Below are 20,210 nucleotides of genomic sequence, written 5' to 3'. Positions count from 1 at the left end.
ATAATTACCTCTTTAATCAATCAATTACGTGGATGCGTGACTTACCTTCTTAATCTTTATTCAAGGGCGAAGTGCATAAACTAGACCAGGCCATACTTAGGTTTAGGGTACATGCACCAAACCCTACTTAGGTATTTATATCTGCGTGTTTCCTTTGACTCTTAGGTGTGATATGACCTATGGATGAACTAGTCTCAGGATGTATTATATGATGGCTTCTAAGTTCGAAACATTCAAATTTCAATTACATTTTATCGAAATAGAAGAAACACTAATATGTCTATTTATAAGATGTGGTTTTTGTTAAAAAAACAAGACTATAGTACAATTGTGAATACTAGTGCGAATGCCACCCAATAAAAGTGTTTTTATAAACATACTTAATGAGTTGAGCATCGACTTTAATGAACAAATGAAGACTACAAAACAACAACAACCACTTTATTTTACATGTCTGTTTTTGGTTAAGATGTTTGCATGCCATTGATGATTATAATCGCTAGAATTTCATTTCATGTTGCTATATGAGTTGAATTGCTAATGCTCTTGCGACGGTGTTTTCTCTTATGAAATAACCTTTTTATGGAAAAATAGAGAAAAACAACCATTTGAGATTGGTTTAGTTAACAATTCTTTTGAATATTCGAATGTACTTTTAAAATTCTGGACGTGGCAACCCGTTCTTTAGATATGTTAAAAACCTGAATATTAATACTTGTTTACTAAATTAATATCTAGCTCTGATTTGCCTAACAGTCTATGTACATCTGACTGGGTATATAACTAAACAATGAGCGGATGACGCATGATGATTAATCAACGCTTTGGTTACCTCTAAAAGCCAAAACTTGGTAATATTTTATGCCTAATCGTCATCCAAGTCTTGTTAGCTAATTAATTATCAGAGGTTCGGCAATAATTAAGTAGGAGCTAGTTCCTATCAGTCTTTCCTGTCCACATATTATTTTGAAATAAATTAAGAATCGAGTTGTTTCTCCTTTTGATAACTTCTACTCTTCTACAACTAAATATTCTTTAATAAAAATTGTGATTGACCATCATAGAAAAAACTTACATAAATTATAATCCATCTGTTTCATTATAAGTTGTAGTTTTAGGTTTCGACACACAGATTAAAAAAACAATTAATTTTATACATTTTCAATAAAAAAAACACTATTATCTATACACCTAACCATATTTCAACGAATAGAAAAATAAATTTTGCATAAAATTAATAAATTTTGCATTGAAAATCGAAAACGACACTTATTTTGTAACGAAAATTTTTTTCTAAAACGACATTTAATATGAAACGAAAAAAGTAGTACGGTAGTACAGTGTGAATGTTTATTCTCGAAAAGATAATAGATTTAATACATGTGTTTTTTTTTTGGTTAAAGATATACATGTTTGTTTTTGAAAGTATGACTAAATAAAGTTTAGGAATTATGTGTGGTATGTTATATATTCATCTTTTGAGCATATTATTTTTGGTATGAAATTTGATGTTACGGTCAAATAGTGTCTTCTTCGTGAATCTTACAAGGAAGAAAAGTTCCCATTATCTTTATGCACTTCCACGCATCTTTAACGCGGCGTCGATTCTCTCTGCAATCTAATCAGCACCACCTAAGGTCAAATAAGTCGTCATCATCATAAAATTCATAAATACAGTGAATTTTGATCGTTCAGTTTTACAAATTTAGCTCACCACGTTACCTTTTATCCAATAGCAATCCAATAAAAATCCCTTAAAAAAAAGGATTCTAACAGTTCCGTACAGATTATTACAATCATTTCCACGTCAGCAAGACAAAATATTGAGCCTATAAACTTCCATCCACATCTCCAACTTCTCCTTCTCCCCCAACCTTCTTCTTCTTCGGACAATTCGAAATCTCCACTCTTTGTAAACTTCAAAGGTTTCGCCTTTGTGTAATTTTCTCATCTGGGTTCATCCATTTTCGATAAATATCAACTGGGTCTCGATCAATTTTAGACTTTTCGATTCCCACTTGTCTACTTCAGCTGAATCAAACCTCCTCTCTGCTCTGTATTAAGAATCAAACTTCTCTCCTTTAAGACTTTTGTATCAATCCCAAGATGACGATTCAAGACGTTGCTCCGATTCCAAGGAGGTGCTCTTCCTCCGACGACGTGGCGGCTCCTTTATTGCCCACAACTCAGGGAGACGAAGAAGTTGCTCACGACGAGTTCAACGGAGCTTCGTTTAGCGGCGCCGTTTTCAACCTCGCCACCACCATTATCGGTGCTGGCATCATGGCTCTGCCTGCGACGATGAAGATCCTGGGACTGGTGCTCGGGATCACGATGATTGTTGTCATGGCTTTCTTGAGCGATGCGTCTATCGAGTTCTTGCTTAGGTTTAGTAAGGTTAAGAAGAGTCGGTCTTACGGTGGCTTGATGGGTGACTCCTTTGGGAAGCCTGGGAAGGTTTTGCTTCAAGTTGCTGTGCTTGTTAACAACATTGGTGTTTTGATTGTCTACATGATCATCATTGGTATGGTTAATCATCTCCTAGTCTAATTAAATAATAATCTGATGTTACTTTGTTGAATGAAAAAAAATAGCTAGCGGTAATTAGACGCTTTATAGAGATTTATTGTTTAGGCACGCGGTTAGACTGTTTTTTTGTAAATCGTTATATAAAAATCGTTTCGTGTAGGCTCTATTTGCCGTCTAGGTGGGCGTCGCCTACCTGGTTGAATCTTACTCTGGTTGTTTGTTTGTTGAAGGTGATGTGTTGGCTGGAAAGACAGAAGACGGTATCCACCATTATGGTGTTCTTGAAGGATGGTTTGGTCACCACTGGTGGAACGGAAGATTAGCTATTCTTATCATTACTACTCTTGCTGTCTTTGCTCCTTTGGCTTGCTTCAAACGAATTGGTTAGTTTTTCGGTTGTTATAAATCATTGAGATTTTAGGGGTTGTAGACGATTTAGTAAATGTTTCTACAAAAATAATATTTTTAACAATTTTTTGCAAACCTATCTATGTCTATGTAATATTTTCCGAAAATTTTAGGGGCTATAGACCAATGTTTCACTCGGATATGCCCAGGACCGGCTCCGTGCTTGCCATAACTAGATTTGGTCTATGCATTTTATTTGCTTCTGACACATGCTTATGCTTTCTTTGCAGATTCTTTGAGATTTACATCTGCCTTATCAGTGGCTCTAGCCGTCGTGTTTCTCATCATCACAGCGGGGATATCTATCATGAAGTTCATCAATGGTGGCGTGGCCATGCCAAGATTGTTTCCAGATGTTAGTGACTTAACATCCTTCTTGAATCTCTTCACAGTTGTACCTGTTCTTGTCACCGCATTCATCTGCCATTACAATGGTAATCCTTTTTTTTTTTAATTAGAAGCATAATCTTTAAAGAATGAAACAAAACAAAAGACTCACGTTTTCTTGATTTGTTTCAGTTCACAGCATACAGAACGAGCTTGACGACGAGACTCAGATAAAACCTGTAGTCAGATCAGCTCTTGTGCTTTGCTCATCTGTATACATAATGATAAGCATTTTTGGTTTCCTCTTGTTTGGAGACGATACTCTTGATGATGTCCTTTCGAACTTTGACACTGATCTTGGAATCCCTCTTGGCTCTGTCCTCAACGACGCGGTTCGAGTTAGCTACGCGCTTCATCTTATGCTAGTGTTCCCTATTGTATTCTACCCGTTGAGGATTAACATTGATGGCCTCTTGTTCCCTTCTGCTCCATCGTTAACCTCCTCGAATGTAAGGTTTGGCTGCCTCAGCGCTGGTCTCATCTCTGTTATCTTCTTGGGTGCAAACTGCATCCCGAGCATTTGGGACGCGTTCCAGTTCACTGGAGCTACTGCTGCTGTTTGTCTCGGATTCATATTCCCAGCTTCTATTATACTAAAGTGAGTTTGATTAATTATGTGAATAAGAACATGAGTTTTTGTTTTAGTGTTTGTAGTTAAGCAGAGTTCTTCTTGTTATGTTTCTTGCAGGGATCGTCATGGCAAAGCATCAAGCAGGGACACGATCTTAGCTGTTTTCATGGTTGTTCTTGCGGTATTGGCCAATGCGATCGCTATTTACAGCGATGCTTATGCGTTGTTCAAGAGGAACGCACCTCGTGAGTGATTGAGGATGAAGTAAATGTGCAGTTTGGTGTGTTCTTGGATGATGAAGGAAACAAAAGGCTTTTTGTTTTTCTTCCATCTCTTCTTCTTATGTGAGGTTAAATAATCGAGAAGACAAGATTTATCTTCTCTTTGTGTGTTGTACCATTGTTGTTGAGTGTTTTTTTAGCAGACTTCTGCTTGCTTGTGGCTTTGTAAACACCATGAGTGTTGTTGTCTGTAGAAACTTTGTATAAAAGATCAAATGTAATGCAGAATAAATATTTTTTGTATCATATTCTGATATGTTATATATCATAGTTTATTATATCAATCAATGTTGCACAGTCCTACTGATCAGTGGTGGGATTAGAACCTGACCCAACTCATCTTTGCAAAAGAATAAAAAAATATGTTTTCTATATATCTTCTAGTGGGAAACATAACAGATAAAAATTATTGATTATAATAATATAAATGCACGTAGAAGTACTAATTAATATTCCTTTTTTGCTACTACCAGGGGACATAAAAATTATTACAAATGATTATACGATTGATAATTGTTCATGACGATTTTACTTTCGCCACAGTACTAAACTGTTTTATAAAAATTAACGTTTAATTTTTATTCCAATATAACTGATGATAAACTTCATTTGAAGTGATTAAAACTCCAGAATTCTGGGTGCAAAAAATATTTATGAACTATTAATCAAATCATTAGATTACTTGAATTTCTACGACAAACATTTTTGGTGTATGTATGTATCTCTTCTTCAGAAACAACAAAATAAAAGAGAGACAAAGATAATGTGGAAGAATCTATCTTTCATAATCATGATGAGATTCACAAATATAATCCTAGATTTCCATATAATCATTCAAGCCCTAGAAGAGGACCATATCTATGCTCATGAATAGGGGTGGGCGTTCGGGTACCCATTCGGATTCGGTTCAGATCTAATCGGGCTTCGGGTTTTCGGGTTTAAAGATTTCAGCTCCATTCGAGTATTTCTAAATTTCGGTTCGGGTTCGGTTCGGATCTTTACGGGTTCGGTTCGGATTCGGATAACCCTTTTAAATTATTTTTAAAATTTTAATATTAATTATATGCTTAAAATTTCTCAAAATCTATAAAACAAAATAATATATTACATATAAATTTGTATAATATATGTCAAAATACCTAAAATTAACATATTAATTGGTTTGATTTGAATATTTGGATTGAAAATCAATAGATATTTCAAACATTTTGTTGTTTTGAATATATTTTAGCTATTTTAGACATTTACTTTTGACTATTTATGTATATTTTCAAGTATTTTAGACAACTTAAAAGTATATTATATATTTTGGATGTTTTTAATATATATTAAATCTAAAAATAAATAATATATTTAGGTATATAAATCTATTTCAGTTACATTCGGGTATCCGAGATATTTCGGTTCGGGTCCGGTTTCGGTTCTTTAGATACCAAAATTTTGAATCCGTTCGGATATTTAATCAATTTTGGTTCGGTTTTGGTACTATTTTTTCGGATTGGGTTCGGTTCGGTTCTTCGGATCCGGGTCTTTACATAAAGATATCTAATTTTGCTTTTTTTGTCACCTTACTCTTAACTCGAATATTGGTTTCTTTCTTCTTAAGATTAGCTTAGTAAAATAGCTATTAATAACTTTCTTTTGCTTTATATATCTCGATTTGTTTTAATAGGCGGAGATGCTGGTGACAAGTCTTGACTATCGTGAGATATCTCGATTTGTTTTAATAGGCGGAGATGCTGGTGACAAGTCTTGACTATCGTGAGATAAAGATACATAGACACAGACACTGCATGACTCTGCATCCTAAAGTATACGTTTGCTTTCACAAAATTATTTCTTAAATGATTTGTATACATCGACATTTTCTCTCACCATTGTAATCAATCCATTATATCAATTTATACACCATAACAGGAATCGTGCGAGCTCACCGACATTGCTGCACCGAGGAGTCTAAGGTTCGCGAGAAAAATGAGACTCTTGTTGGCTATAGCCGAGAAGGAGCAAGTGAGAGAAAGATGATCCGAGTTTAAAGATTTCAAGTGCAAAGATGGCTGGGAAAGAATTAAATCGTTGTACTGCAGTAGCATTTTAAAAGATTTCAGTACTGTAAAAAAAAAATTCTTTTGTTTTGTTGATATATAAATTTAACATTTCAAAAGCAAAAAGATTTCAAGTGCATCGAAGCATGATGGTGGAGCAAAAACTAGGGTTTCATAAGATAAGTAAGAGTTTTTCATTTAAACGGAAACCCAAGAAGAATATCGGGTCGATTTGTGTATTTCTATAATGTTTTATGGCATTCTGTGGTAAAATGGTAGACGAAATTTAGAAATGTGCTAAAACGTTTTTTTGGGATGCGAGTTTCCACTGAAACAAAATCACAATGTATATGGAAAATTTTGGTTTGAATTTCGGTCCAAATAGTTTATCTGATAATCTGATAACATGCAATTCAGTTACCCCTTAACATCAGTCAAAACTTATTATAAATTCGGATTAGCCGGTGTGTGTTAACCCGATCAACTTATAGAATATATAAAAAATGATTTATCGTGGATCAGCAAGTCATCTTCCTGGACATAACATAAAATCAAAACAACAAAAAGTACTTAGCTTGTAATACTTGTAGCATTTGTATATATTCATTAACTAGTTTTATGTTTAAGCTTAGGTAATCATTTTAAGTTCAGAATATTTTCGTTCTCCTTTAGAAAAAACGATCTTTATTTTTATTATAAAATAGTTAGTAAAAGCACTGAGCATGTCTTCATTCTAGATATGTCTTGGCATTACTGCAGGAGAGCATAAGAAGACCAACGTATTGGAAGATTTTTTTTTTTTGTAAAACATATTGGAAGATATTGACACCACTAAGGTTTGTCTTGTAAACCCACTTTAAGATTTATATCATAGATTTAGTCTCTTCATTATTCCTCTAGCATTTAATAAGTATATAAATTTGTATTTACAGCATATTGATGATCTCACAACGGTAATGGCCTAGCAAAACTTGAATTTTTTCTTCTGCCAAAGATACCAAGATACTTAATTGTTACAAAATGATTATCCGATCCATAGTAAGCGCCTGATCAATAACCGATCTCCTGACATGATTTAAAATTGTAAATGATTGTGGATCGGTCAAACAAGATGTTGATCATGTTGACTTACGGTGATGCGTACATAGGGACTTCTGTTGTATAATAGAGTAATAGTAGCTAGTCGTTACTTAGCAGTAGCACTAGCAGCTGAGTTTGATATCTTAGCACTAGCAGCTGAGTTTGAATTTATCTCTTTTGTTTGGATTTCAAGACTGCAAAATGTGGTTGCAGATCTTAGCACTTGCTAAACAAAGCTTTGTAGTAATAAATGAGCGAGTAAATCCCCTCACCTAGCTCTAAGTTTTAATGGAAATGTGATTCAAAAAAAAAAATAGCTAGTCGTTGCTTATCTTATGAAATGAAATATGTTGTATCGAAGTTCTTACATGGAAAAATTATACTATGATTTTACGGAAAAATATAACGAGAAGATTTAATGATTTATACACGAAAACGAAAGCAGTTGGGATCAGTGGCGGAACCAGACCAAAGTTTTACTGGGGACAATGTAAAATTTATGTTCAGTTTATAGGGGGCAGTAGAAGAAAATTCACCATTATAATCATATAATTCTCAAATAAACAATGAAAAAAAGAATTATTTCAGTATTTTATAGGGCCCCTTTCCTCCCTCCCCACCGGTTGGGATTATCAGTAAGCCAATGCAGAGAAAATGAAACAAACGAAAATCTGACGATATATAAACTCTTAACTAACTAGGTAATTTCTTGGTAATCAATAGTTTTTACTCAAAAGCAATATACATTAACATTTAAAAAAACGCCCACCGTGGCGCTCGAACCCAAGACCACAAGATTAAGAGCCTTGCGCTCTACCAACTGAGCTAGACGGGCATTTGATGATGCTTCTTTATAACTGTAATTTATTCACACGTATTATTTGTTTATTGGCAAACATCTCAGGAGCTCGAAATTTGAACATATTTTTATTTCTGTATAACAGTTTGAGTGTTATGATATTCACTGTAATTAAGTATTAGTTCATTACCATATGCAAAAAAACTATATATATATATATATATCAAAGTAATTATTTTTCAGAGACTGGATGGGCAGCACTATTAAGTTCCTTTGGAGCTGTCCCAGAATCTTCAAGATCGAGATTTAATGGTTCTTGTTTGGTTACTTGTGTCGGCTTATCCTTGCTTTTGCCCCATAAAAGTATATAAAGTCCCACGATAATGACCACTGATCCTATCACACTTTTTGGCATGCAACATATACAGTTCATGTATTAGAAACAAATGTCAAAAAGAACCACTTAATATATACCGTACGTTAGGCGAAAGGAAACCATAAAATTAGGTGTCCTTCTTGTGTAATCATTTCTCATATTTGATCTCGATCTCCACTTCGAGAAAAGGTATTTATCACAGATATTAAAGGTCTGGATAAGTTTCAATGATATTCTACCAAGTTAATGATTTTAATTTTTTTTGTTATGCAATATGATGCATGCGTCAACTTGGTCTAATTCCAGTTCCACGTTCAAAAGGCCACGCAGATGAAAGGGGGGCCTTTACTCTCTTTTTTTTTGCCAAATAAGGTCTTTACTCTTTAGTATAGACATATTCTATACAAGTCAATGAATACTAAAATAAGTATTATGCAACATTGTATTATTATATGTTTGATCCAATGCAATTCTAAAATCTTTGTTTGTATGTATTTTGTAGGTTAAAGATATATATATATATATATATATATATATATATATATATATATATATGTAGAAAGGAAAAGTAGGTTACCTTCCGCAGTAAATTTGCTCATGAAGAAAAGAGAAGCTGAAAAAGGCAGCAAAAACTTGAATCAAAGGGATGAAGCTAGACGTGAAAACCGGACCTCTTTGCTGGAGACACCATGACATTCCCACGTAGCACAATCCAGATCCCACGATGCCCTATACAAGTACCGATCATAGTTGCTTACTTTTCATTAAAACCGATTTTTTTAGAATTTGCAACTTGTAAAACACTAGGCTACATGTAATTATTTTATAAGAATCTTTAATGTACATGATGTAATTAATATTATTACTTACCGAATAAAGTAAAGCCAAAACTTGGAACTTCTCTTTAACGACCCACATGGATATGCTCCTCTCCGAGATCAAACTCAACAAAGCAGATTGGATCACACCAAAAAAAGAGAGGATCGCGGTGCTTGTGTATTGACATGGATACTTCCGGCATATTTTAGCTTGAACAATGAACCACGATGACCATATTAAGATTGATATGATCAGCATGACCGAACCCATGGCCCATTTTTGCGTTACCGCAGTCGTTGGACTATTTGACGTTTGCGTTTCTGTTTGAGCGTTTTGTGGAGTTAATGAGGCTCCTGTATAAAGCGTAAGTACCAAAGCTCCACAGATGCATATCATTGTGCCTAACACTTTGGCTCTTCCTATGTTGTTCTTGATGTTCAACGTCTCTTGCCTAATCATTCATTATTTGATAATATTGTACAATAGTTTATAAAACTGAATGAAGAATCCAAATGGTATGGAAATGTGTTTTGATCGATTTTCATTAGTACCTAAAGACGAGAGCCATAGCAAAAGTGATCGAAGGAACCATGTTGCTAAACGCTAAGGCGAAAGTGGAAGACGTATATTGTAGTCCAATTAGAAAGAAGTATTGCACCAAACTTGTCCTGCAAATTTGAAAGTGACAAAAAAAATTTAGACAGTTAAATTTCTTAACGTCCAATGTTAAAACCCCTGTTCGGGAACGCGCTAGGCGCTAGTCGGGCGGTCGGGTGGGCCTCGCGCTTAAAGAGAAAATCGGGGATTAATCGAAAATTATGCGGTGCGGAATTTTTAGATTGTTTACTATGTTATAAAACATGTTAATATTTAATTGTTTATAACTTTAATATATTTTCATGTTTAAGATTGTATAAAACACACAAATAGAATATATAAACTTAATATAGTGTAATTTTCATCAAAATTATGAATATAAATGATATTTATAAAATTTTAGATCAAATAAATAAATAAAAATATTATTAAAAATAAAATAAAAAATAAAAAAATAATTAAAAATAGATTAGGCGGCCGCCTAGGCGGCTAGACGGTCATTTAGACGGTCTAGGCGGAGAAAATCGGATATCCGATTTTTTAAACCGATTTGACATAAATCGGGGCGGAAGAGTGACGCGTAGCACCCAGACGACTAGACGGCCGATTTTTAGAACAAGGGTTAAAACCAATACCAAAAGAAACTTACCCCAGGAGAGCGCTTAAGAAAAGGGAACACAAGATACTACCAGTGAGTTTTGGCCTGTTATGTCTACAAAAAGAAAAACCAAATTAATTTCTTGCCAGTGGAATACGAATCTATCTTTTTCCTCGAAAAATATTGTAAAATATATTTAAGAATTTGTTGACTTTACACAAAAGAGACTGAAACCAAGAGTCAACAAGGCTCTCGAATAAACAAGACAGCCACTTATAATTTGATAAGTATATTCAATCCAGAAAAAAAAGAAACTTCAATGATCTTAACTAATCAACATAACCAGAAAATATTGGATTTAAGCAAAAAAAGTATATATATTGGATGAATTAGTTGATTTTTTATGATGAAGAAGTTATGTGACTAGAGTGAAGCGGTGACTAGGTCACTGAACCCAAAGGTTCGAGTAGTTATATTATACAGACATATAAAACACACATACCTTTCTAAGAAAATAGCTAATGGTGTCAAGAACAGAGTTCCTGCAGCAAGTCGGTAAGTGGCCGCAACCATACGGTTAACTCCTTGATTAAGCATCTTCTTGAACATAACGTTTACACCGCTTAGAGCAATGTTTATAATTGACATCATAATCACAGCTTTCCATAGTTTCCCATCCAACTTCACCATAGTTTTGTATGTACGTATCAGTATATGTGTGTGTGTATATATATATATATGCTAGCACTTCTCTTTATGTAGTTTTGGGAGGTTGTTGTGATATAAATATTTGATGAGAGTGTGGCTATATATCGTGACTCAAATAATGCTCAGAATGGTATCATTATCGCATTTGTCTTTAACTAATCTCATTGTGCTTTGAACTTGGCTTTTCTGTCATTGTTCTCTCAACTATTCATGACCAAAAAAGAGAGCGAGAGAGAGGAAAAAAGTTGATTAATTAATGGAAACTCTAGTAGCTTCCATTATCACAACGTGACATCATACACCAATTATATGCTTAATTCACTATACGTATAGAAACAACTTGGGTAAATGGCATAATGGATTTGCCAGGTAACTCTTTGCCATTTATGGTATAGCAGTATGGGGTATTCAATTCTTATTGTTATCAATCGGTAACATTAAGACAAAGCAGGATGAGAGATCCCTATAAATAGTTTACTAAAGCATATCAAAAGAAACTTTCGTGCTGGCCTTGCCATGATTTTATGAATAGTTGAAAAAAACTTTCTTACTTGACTCCAAATACTATTATAGAGGACATTTTTCTTCAATAAATCTCTATTTTCTACTTTAAAAATTACTATTTTTATTTATAGAAAATACTATTCATTTATATTTAGATGAAGAAGTAACATCTTCTATTTTAGAGACATATATTACACTGGAGAAGATTTATCTCTATTTTAAAATTTATCTATACTATATTTCAAAAATATTTGAAAGGAAAAACAGAAAATACACAGAGATGATCTAAAACCGCATATAAAATGTTTTCGGCTCTCTACTTTTTCCCTTATGCATTGCTGATCTCTTCATCATTTTCATCTCTTTTAATTTCCTGCAATTTCTTATTGCTAATTTTTACTGCTTTATGTCAACAATGGGAAACATAAATGTTGTTCCAAGAATCCGAAAACTACAGAGAAGCATCTACATTGTTTAGAAAGTCAAAAAAATGTTTTAGGAAATTAACTAAATTTAATATTTTGGCGATATATTTTTGGAGGAAAAGTTATTTACTATGACTTACGCTGTTATCAACTCAATCAGGTGAAACATATTTTAATTACTTTCTCGCTGGTAACTATTCAAAAAGTGTAAAATAGTTTATATTTGTTCCTCTTGATTTGATTTGAACGGAGTAACAATGTTGCATTAGCTGGTAACTATTCTCTTTCACTTTATTTTACTCTTAATTTGCCTCTCATGTTTCCTCTTATTTTCTTACTCTGAGTTAACTAACCAATCAAACCCATAATTTCTTAATGCAGTCAAACTGGAATTGGAGCCAGCTGAATCAATGACTGACTTTTTTTGTTTTTGTTTTTATTGCAACAAGTTTCAGATTGAGATTTGAGACCCATAATCTTTTAGATCAGGAATAAAAGTTTATTATTTAATTCTCTCTCTTTAACTGTTAAGACCGGAACATGGTGCGTTTACTCTTAGTACGGCTTTACCAATAGAGGTAGTAGCGACAGACAAATGACTTATTCTCGACTATTGAAATTAACCATGTTTGCCATAAAATGAAAAAGAACCACAGTTGTAATTACAATATTCTTAATAAAAGTAGATCTGATCAGACAATAAAAAGAATCTATACTTTGTTGATTTTGTGATACACACATATATGTATATATATATATATATTACATATATATATATATTACAAATATACTATTTTATTTATTAGTTTTTAAGTACCACATATAACAAATAAAGAATTGACAAGAGTTTTCACAATGCTAATGGAGATTAGAACAATGCGTCAAATCCTGTCTCAAAAATGTGATGCCTTGCTTAGTTCTAAGTATATCTCATCTGTTTATTTCAATTCGGTTCCTTTACGTTTCGTGACATCTGAACTTTCTGTAATATCCGAATGATTTAGCTTGTTAGACACATTCACATATTCATTATTGAAAACAGCCAATATATATATATATATATTCAACAAAAATAACATATAAATTTCAACTTAGTTTTACTGGTACCTTTATTTTTAATAGCAACTTTTTGCTTTTGTCACTTTCTTAAACAATTTTAAAAATCTAGTTATTTAACTAATTGACTCATTATTGTCTCTGCTTTTTTCTCGAGGGACGACGGGGATGTAACCATCAGTATCATAACACACTAGAGTTATGACGGCTGATCTAACTTTGCAGCACACTTTTTTTTTGATAAAAACTTTGCAGCACACTAAAACATTTGCATTCACAATTGCAGAGTTTTACGTACCAAATGTTAAAACCGAAACTCGGTACTAAAAATATATTATATTATTGTCCACTAGACCAATGATGTTTGTATATGAGTATATATATGCATCTTCTATTCTCAAACAATTTTAATTTTTAAGTAAAAGTAGTTGACTTGTTATTTGGTAAAAACGACACGTGGTAATACAAATAATTCGTTTTCTAAATTGTAACTGAAATAAATTTAGATTTCTATCGATTAAATTGTTTCTAATGTAAGAGTTCGATTTACTAATCATCATTTAACAAGATAATTGTGATGTTTTTGGTGGTTGAATAAAATGGTAATTTAAAATAAATTCAAAAATTCTCTTAAAATGTAAGAATATTTTATATTCTGAAAATAAATATACATTTATATTTTTATATTCTAATTATTTGTTATTTTAAGCTCTACATATGCCTTTCTTTTTTTGAAACTAAGGCTTATACACATATGCCTTTCTGATCAAAACATTACTGCCTTATTTGAACATCTAATTATATGTTGCAACTTGCAACTAACTATATAACGTATTAAGTTCAACCCCCATCCATTTCATCCGTGGATTATATTGTTACTTACGTTCCACATCTACGAATTAAAACCTAAAGTAAAGTTTTTTTTTACTTTGATCACATTTATTTATTTTAATCATGTTTTCCAAATATGTGGATGAGTTGTTATTTTTACAATTAAAGACATAAAGTGATAAGCACAAGCTTTCAACCCAAACCTTAAAGCAATAGATGAATTGGCTCATGTGTATTATATATTACTTGAATGGTTCTAAGATTACCAATGAGGGATTTAACACAATAACACACCTTCCTCGCGCTCAGACATGACCATCTGATGCGTAGAGCTTTTTTATGGGACCATATCCATGAGGTGCTCCCAACAATCGAAAAACGTTCTGATACCATGATAATCATAAGCTTTCGGCCCAAAACCTTAAGGGTAATAGGTGAATTGGCTCAAGTGTTTTACATATTACTTGAATGACTGAGATTACCAATGTGGGATGATTTAACACACTAACATAAAGTATATGCACCTTTTAGCCTGCTCAAGCTGGTTTTGCGGCCACGAAAATATATCCATTTTTCGTTCTTCAAATGTTTTCATATTCTTTTCAATTTTTATGTTTTCCTCATTTTAGAACGTGATATATTATATATATATTCTGTAACCATCATTTCATAAACCGTTTTTTGACAAAACATGCATGTAAGAAAAATATTTTTAAAAAACTGTTGTTCCGACGCTAAGATCGAATAAACCAGTTAGATCTTTTTTACTTTTTAAGTCGACGACCTGTAAAAGCCGCCTTGGTCACTAAGGTAAGTTGAAATGAAATTGGCTAATATTTTAATATATTCATTTATATTCTCATATAAGAAGAAGAATTTTTTATATGCGTAAAATAGACTGACGTTTATTTACAAAATGAAGTGGCGAAGAAATCATAAACTAATGGGGATGAATTATTGCGCATCTTTTAAACAATAGCATAAAATTCACGCAAATTATAAAATTATTATACTATTTTATTCGATAGCATGTTAATTTACATGATATCACATAGTAATTTGTTAATAACATATACACAAAATCGTGTTCTTCTTAATTTTTGCTTACCATCACGTCATATTTGGAAACATAATTCCAAATGATCCACACTGATTCTTCATAACCTCTGACAAAATTCAAAATGGTAACAACATCTTAATAGTGATTACTTCCATCTTATTTTATTCTAAAAATAATTCAAAACTGAAATGAATGGCTATAGACAGTTCATTATATTTCAAATTAAATAATTGACAAAATGTTTTTTTTTTTGATAAAAATAATTGAGAAAATGTTTAGTACGATGCTTTTCTTTTGTTCAAGATACTAAACAAAGAAGACAACACCAAGTTGGGTTGCCATTATAATTCAAAGTAAATTGATAAAATATTTCTTTTTAAAGCTGATTTAATATATTCCATCCGTTTCATAATACATGATGTTATTCCTTAGTACACAAAGATTAAGAAATTTACTTTTCTCTAAAAAGTGGTTAAAAAAATATAATTTAAAAATCGTCCAACCAATTACAGAAATGACTAAAACATCTAATTGGTTACACAGTTTTCAATAAAGTTAAAAATAATATAAAAATATCAAAACATCTCTATTTTGAAACAACAAAAATCTTCTAAAACATCATCTATTATCAAACGGAGGGAGTATGGTATTTTGATTATCAGAAGCACAATGAATCCAAATACTGAGAGGGTCCATGCCTCAATATAAACTCAATAAAAGATTGGCTGATAGGACAACCGAAAAAAAGCATACTCCGAATCACACTTGGATAACATCGGTTGAAAGCCTCTAGTTTTCTTTCACCCGAATGTTCTTGCATTAGTCTTAAACGCGGATAACTGGTGATACACCGCTGTCCGCAATGGATAGATGGTGTCGTAGTTGAAAGATCAAAGGATGATAAGAATGCAGAGACACAAGAGGATCTTGATGAAAAGGACTTGTCTTCATCGGGACTGTTTATTGGTCACACGGGAAGTGGAGGGAACAGGAACAGTACTAACAATGAAACTGTTAGAAAGGCCAGCTTGAGATCAAGAAGATAAAACTCGAGTTATTTGTAACACATATATTAACACGTGCAGTGTCTTTTTTTTTTAGTTCATGAAAACAGAGCTATTCCACCACTTGTTTATACAAAACACAAGTGTTAGGCTTAGAAACAATCATCAAACCCACAAAGAAACTCGAGACCTATTAAATAAAACAGTGGATAGTTACTATGGAGAATAGAAAACGTTCTCTATACAATTGTACCTTTTGGTGAAATCTTTGTAGTGCCTGGGACCGAATGTTTCAAATAGACTTTCAACTTCAACTTCTGATGGACGTTTGTTTATTCATCCTTATCGTAAAAGACAATAGGATGATTTCACATGGTTATGCCAAGCCGCAACGTTTTGTCCATCTACCGTGACCCAGTCCACAACGGTTGCAGCAGGCTGTTCGTACCATTCGTCCAGCTGCATTTCATACACAATCAAAATGCTGTTTATTACCCCCATTCATCCATAAATCTATAATAACCATGTCCAAAGCATAATTAATAACAATAGTAGTGAGCTTATAAAGTCAAAGGACTTACCAAACCCCATACGTATTTGCAGTGCTCCAATGAAGTTTGAGCATTCAAGACTGCAGTCTTGAGCTCAGGCAACCATTTCTCTGTTATTGTATTATCTTGCTCTGTGGCAAGATCTAGGCAATGCTTAGTTGTCCTGCACATTGTATTCTCGCATAAAGAATGGATCAAGAAAAGATGGCACAACTGAGAAGCAAGACCTACCTTTCATATTCTTGCTGGGCATGGTAAGCATGACTTAGTAGAGAGCGACCACTTTCAACTAAATCCTGACGAATATCCACCAAGTTGATTGCTTTTGCTAAATCTTCCAACACACATGCCTCGGAGCCACGGAGCCTCAAGCAGAATTCAAGAGACTCTAGAACCGATGCCAAACTTGCATCCGAACCCTCTGAACCTGAAAAATAGCAAGAAATAATGGTTACACCAAGCACTAAATTAACGCCGCAAGATGTATTTGGGGAAGGAAAAGAAAAGAGGCTAACCCGCAGGATACTGAAGGGCGGCAGAAATGCGGCATATAGAAGGTATTGCCGATGGATCTCTAGCACCAGCTCTTGCAGTCAACAAAGCAGCATTCTTCTCTGCTGAAGCAAAAGCTTCAGGTCCTGTTGACCCATTAGCTCCCATAGACTCCAGAAGGGCCTGATTAAGAAAAATAGTCGAATAGATATGAACAAAGTTCCTTGTATAACTAATTAACCACAATTTTCAATTTGTAAGTTTTCAATATCTTCCAAATAATATATCTCCAATTCTGTGTAAAATATATAATATAGATTGTTATCAGACCTGTGAGGAGAGAAATTACAGACCTGCGGAGTTGCTGGAAGCATATAGAGGGTGTTATCAGGACTTTGGAAGAAAGCAGACACTTCTTTCTCAATGAAATCTTTAGAGTTTTTCGAAATGTCTGCAACAACCTCACACGCTGGAATTATAGTGGCCATTGCGTATTCCCTTGCAGCTAGTGGCTGCTGATTCCAGAAGGCAGCAGCATCCTGAGCGAAAAATAAATCAGAACATCACACAGAGTTGTGCCGATTGCAATTAATATGATTTTTGTTCAATAACAAAATCAATTGGTTGGAAGAATATTTACCATGTTGGCCTTGAGAAGAGTAGTATATATGGTTTCAAGTTCGGATCTGCGAGCATCAAATTCTTCAATTTTCTTCCACTTCTGTTTTAATGAATGTTCAGCTTCTTTCCTTTCAGCGCATAATTTATTCAGCCGTCGTATTTCAGATAAAAGTGTACTTAAGCTAGCCCTCAAACCAGCAGCTTCTCGTTCCTTGCCCCATACGTCTAACTGCCAAGGAAAAATTAAATAGCTCGGTCAAGCAAGTATACCAAACTTAAACTGGACATTCTTGATAACTGAATTAGCTTTGATAATGCAGACTGGAGAACAAAATATAATTAATCCTGGTGTTGCTAAAGATAATAGTATTAATTGTATAAGATACTAAAGAACAGAGGTATGTTGGAGAGAAATGTATTTTAGATCACAGACAAAGATGTATATATATATATATATATATATTAACTAAGGTAAACATAAATCATGGAAGTTGAAAACCTAGGAAAATCTAGTATTACCTCTAATTGCCTAAGATTTCTAACATTCTGTGACGTGCCTCCACCAAGTGAATGTGAAGAAACTGTGTCAGCACTTCCTTGCAAACGGTTTTTGAGTTTCTGACATAAAACCCGAGCTTCTGCGGCTTTGTTTAACGCATCTTCAGTTCCCAAAAATTGTTGCACATGTGCTTTCTGGATACAGGCATACGTACAAGATAAGATAAATGGATTATAAGTATAACCGTGTGATCATTATCGTGCAACAAGTTTAAATGCAGCAGCTGGGCTAAAAACAATCCGTAAGTGCAAGCTAAGCCATTGCTAAACATAAAGCCTCAAACTATGTCCTTTCTAAACATTATCTCCTGAAATAACCAGAAAGAAACCAAAAATCAGATGAAGAGAGCAACCTGTCGTTCGAGGAGCTGGTTGTTAGATCCTTTGGAATGAGTATCCGTGGCTATCTTCCCATTACCGTTAAACTGATAACTTAATGGCGAGCTCACATCAGAAGAAGAAATCTCCATTACCCGGTTGTTTTCGTACTTATACCTGTAGAATAGAACAGGTTGACATCAAATGGCTTTCATTAGCTAACCAATACACTGGAACATGAATTTCAGAGAATGCAGATATCTCATTCAGTAAAAAAAAAAAAAGAGAGAGTCAATTATAGATATCATTGATCAAACAAGTTCTGGAACAGCCTAAATCAACCAGATAAAGACACATTCCTAGTGAATGAAAACCGGGCCGAAGCAGAATTGCACATTCGGAGAGAGGCATTTTAAGGAAAAAGCAGAGAGGCACCTCAATGTTTCAGCATCAGCTCTGACATCTACCCTCTCTATTAAGGTCTTAAGGCGTAAGCTGTGTGCAGCAATAGCCTGAAGGAGAAGAGGAGGACTACTCAGGCAGCTCAATATAACAGCTCTCATCTCATCAGACATCTCTCCATCATACTCAAAACTCAGCTTGGCGGTTTCAAGCTCAGGATGCGAATGAACTCCGTTTCCTTCGTAAGCAGGGAAAGAGTCACATATTCTCTCAACCATGCGCGACGCAAGTGATTCACAAGCCTTCCCAACGAGAATAACATCATCATCAGCTTCCCTCTGGCTATTAGTGCTGAGCTTCCCTCTCGCTTGGTTAACGTAAATTTGCAGCCTTTTGTGATACTCAGCGAATATTCTCGCCGCCTCGTCACATTGCTGATCATAAGCTTCAAGCATGACTTGCTTATGCCTGTAACTAGCTCCCTCGTCAAGCATCCTCTTCCGTTCAGCTTCCTCTCGAGAGACCTCGAGCATCCTCGCTTTAAGATCCTTCCTTTGCCTCCTCACGAGATTCCTCAACCTCTCCACCTCTTTCGCAGCCTCTCTCCCTTTAACCTTACTCTCCTCCTTCACTGAACTAACGGCATCAACACTACCATGGACGGTGATGTTACGCCTAATGCTATCAACAGTCTTTTCAGACTTCACTCGATTGATCAGAAACCCCCAGACGGGGATCATGTTCCCTCTACAGATCTTCCTCACGGAATCGACGGAAGGCGCGTGGGATTTGCTTCGGTATCCCATCTCCTTCTGAAGCCACTCTAGTATGGCTTCCGGCGACGGAGCCGAGCTCGATGCGGTCTGCATTTTTTATATGGGATTAGATTAGATTACTCACCGCGAAGGTTTTGATTGTGAATGAACTCTCATGTGATTGGAATCGCCGGCGACGGAGGAGCAGACGCCGATACAGGACGAACAGATCTGAGAATCGGAGTGATGGTGATGACGATGATGATGATGATCACTCTGCGTTCTGCGGATTTGAAATTACGATCCGGTTCCCGGTTCGAACCGGTTTAGTAAGTGGGTGATACGTTTGATTTATCATGAGACAAAAAAAACATGAGGGGTCAAATTTGAATTTCGAAACAAATGCAGGGGTATACTGAGACAAACCGCTGCTAA

General features: G+C 34.4%; 3 protein-coding genes and 1 non-coding gene across 6 annotated transcripts; 1 reads left to right on the top strand and 3 right to left on the bottom strand.

Annotated features, from left to right (window-relative positions):
* Positions 1-1,851: 1,851 nt before the first annotated feature.
* LOC106402309 (amino acid transporter AVT6A) lies at positions 1,852-4,422 on the top strand. The gene is made up of 5 exons (XM_013843016.3): positions 1,852-2,524; positions 2,760-2,912; positions 3,168-3,371; positions 3,457-3,922; positions 4,013-4,422. The coding sequence occupies exons 1-5, from the start codon at positions 2,107-2,109 to the stop codon at positions 4,146-4,148; spliced, it is 1,377 nt and encodes a 458-aa protein (XP_013698470.2). The 5' UTR covers positions 1,852-2,106; the 3' UTR covers positions 4,149-4,422.
* A 2,677-nt stretch (positions 4,423-7,099) lies between these two features.
* LOC106399511 (WAT1-related protein At3g30340-like) lies at positions 7,100-11,284 on the bottom strand. Of its 3 annotated transcripts, none has more exons than XM_048769644.1 (6): positions 10,993-11,284; positions 10,542-10,604; positions 9,847-9,963; positions 9,347-9,746; positions 9,054-9,205; positions 7,100-7,495 (listed from the first exon to the last, which is right to left on the bottom strand). In XM_048769644.1, exons 1-6 carry the CDS (start codon positions 11,178-11,180, stop codon positions 7,408-7,410), a joined length of 1,008 nt encoding a protein of 335 aa, XP_048625601.1. In that variant the 5' UTR covers positions 11,181-11,284; the 3' UTR covers positions 7,100-7,407. The 3 variants fall into 3 exon arrangements, with proteins under 3 accessions (XP_048625601.1, XP_048625599.1, XP_048625600.1); XM_048769642.1 differs by lacking the exon at positions 7,100-7,495 and adding an exon at positions 8,206-8,504; XM_048769643.1 differs by lacking the exons at positions 7,100-7,495; positions 10,542-10,604 and adding an exon at positions 8,206-8,504.
* Positions 8,064-8,136, bottom strand: TRNAK-CUU. The gene has a single exon. It is a non-coding gene; the product is annotated as a tRNA-Lys (tRNA).
* Positions 11,285-16,108: 4,824 nt separating the features above from the next.
* Positions 16,109-20,094, bottom strand: LOC106402117 (AUGMIN subunit 5). Its single transcript, XM_013842783.3, has 9 exons — positions 19,054-20,094; positions 18,654-18,795; positions 18,262-18,435; positions 17,762-17,971; positions 17,475-17,660; positions 17,145-17,304; positions 16,861-17,056; positions 16,660-16,792; positions 16,109-16,537 (listed from the first exon to the last, which is right to left on the bottom strand). The coding sequence occupies exons 1-9, from the start codon at positions 19,887-19,889 to the stop codon at positions 16,421-16,423; spliced, it is 2,154 nt and encodes a 717-aa protein (XP_013698237.2). The 5' UTR covers positions 19,890-20,094; the 3' UTR covers positions 16,109-16,420.
* Between the last annotated feature and the right edge of the window lie 116 nt (positions 20,095-20,210).

Source organism: Brassica napus, chromosome C9 (assembly GCF_020379485.1).
Source record: "Brassica napus cultivar Da-Ae chromosome C9, Da-Ae, whole genome shotgun sequence".
In the NCBI taxonomy this organism is placed as follows: Eukaryota; Viridiplantae; Streptophyta; class Magnoliopsida; order Brassicales; family Brassicaceae; genus Brassica; species Brassica napus.
This window is presented reverse-complemented; position numbering and strand designations above follow the sequence as displayed.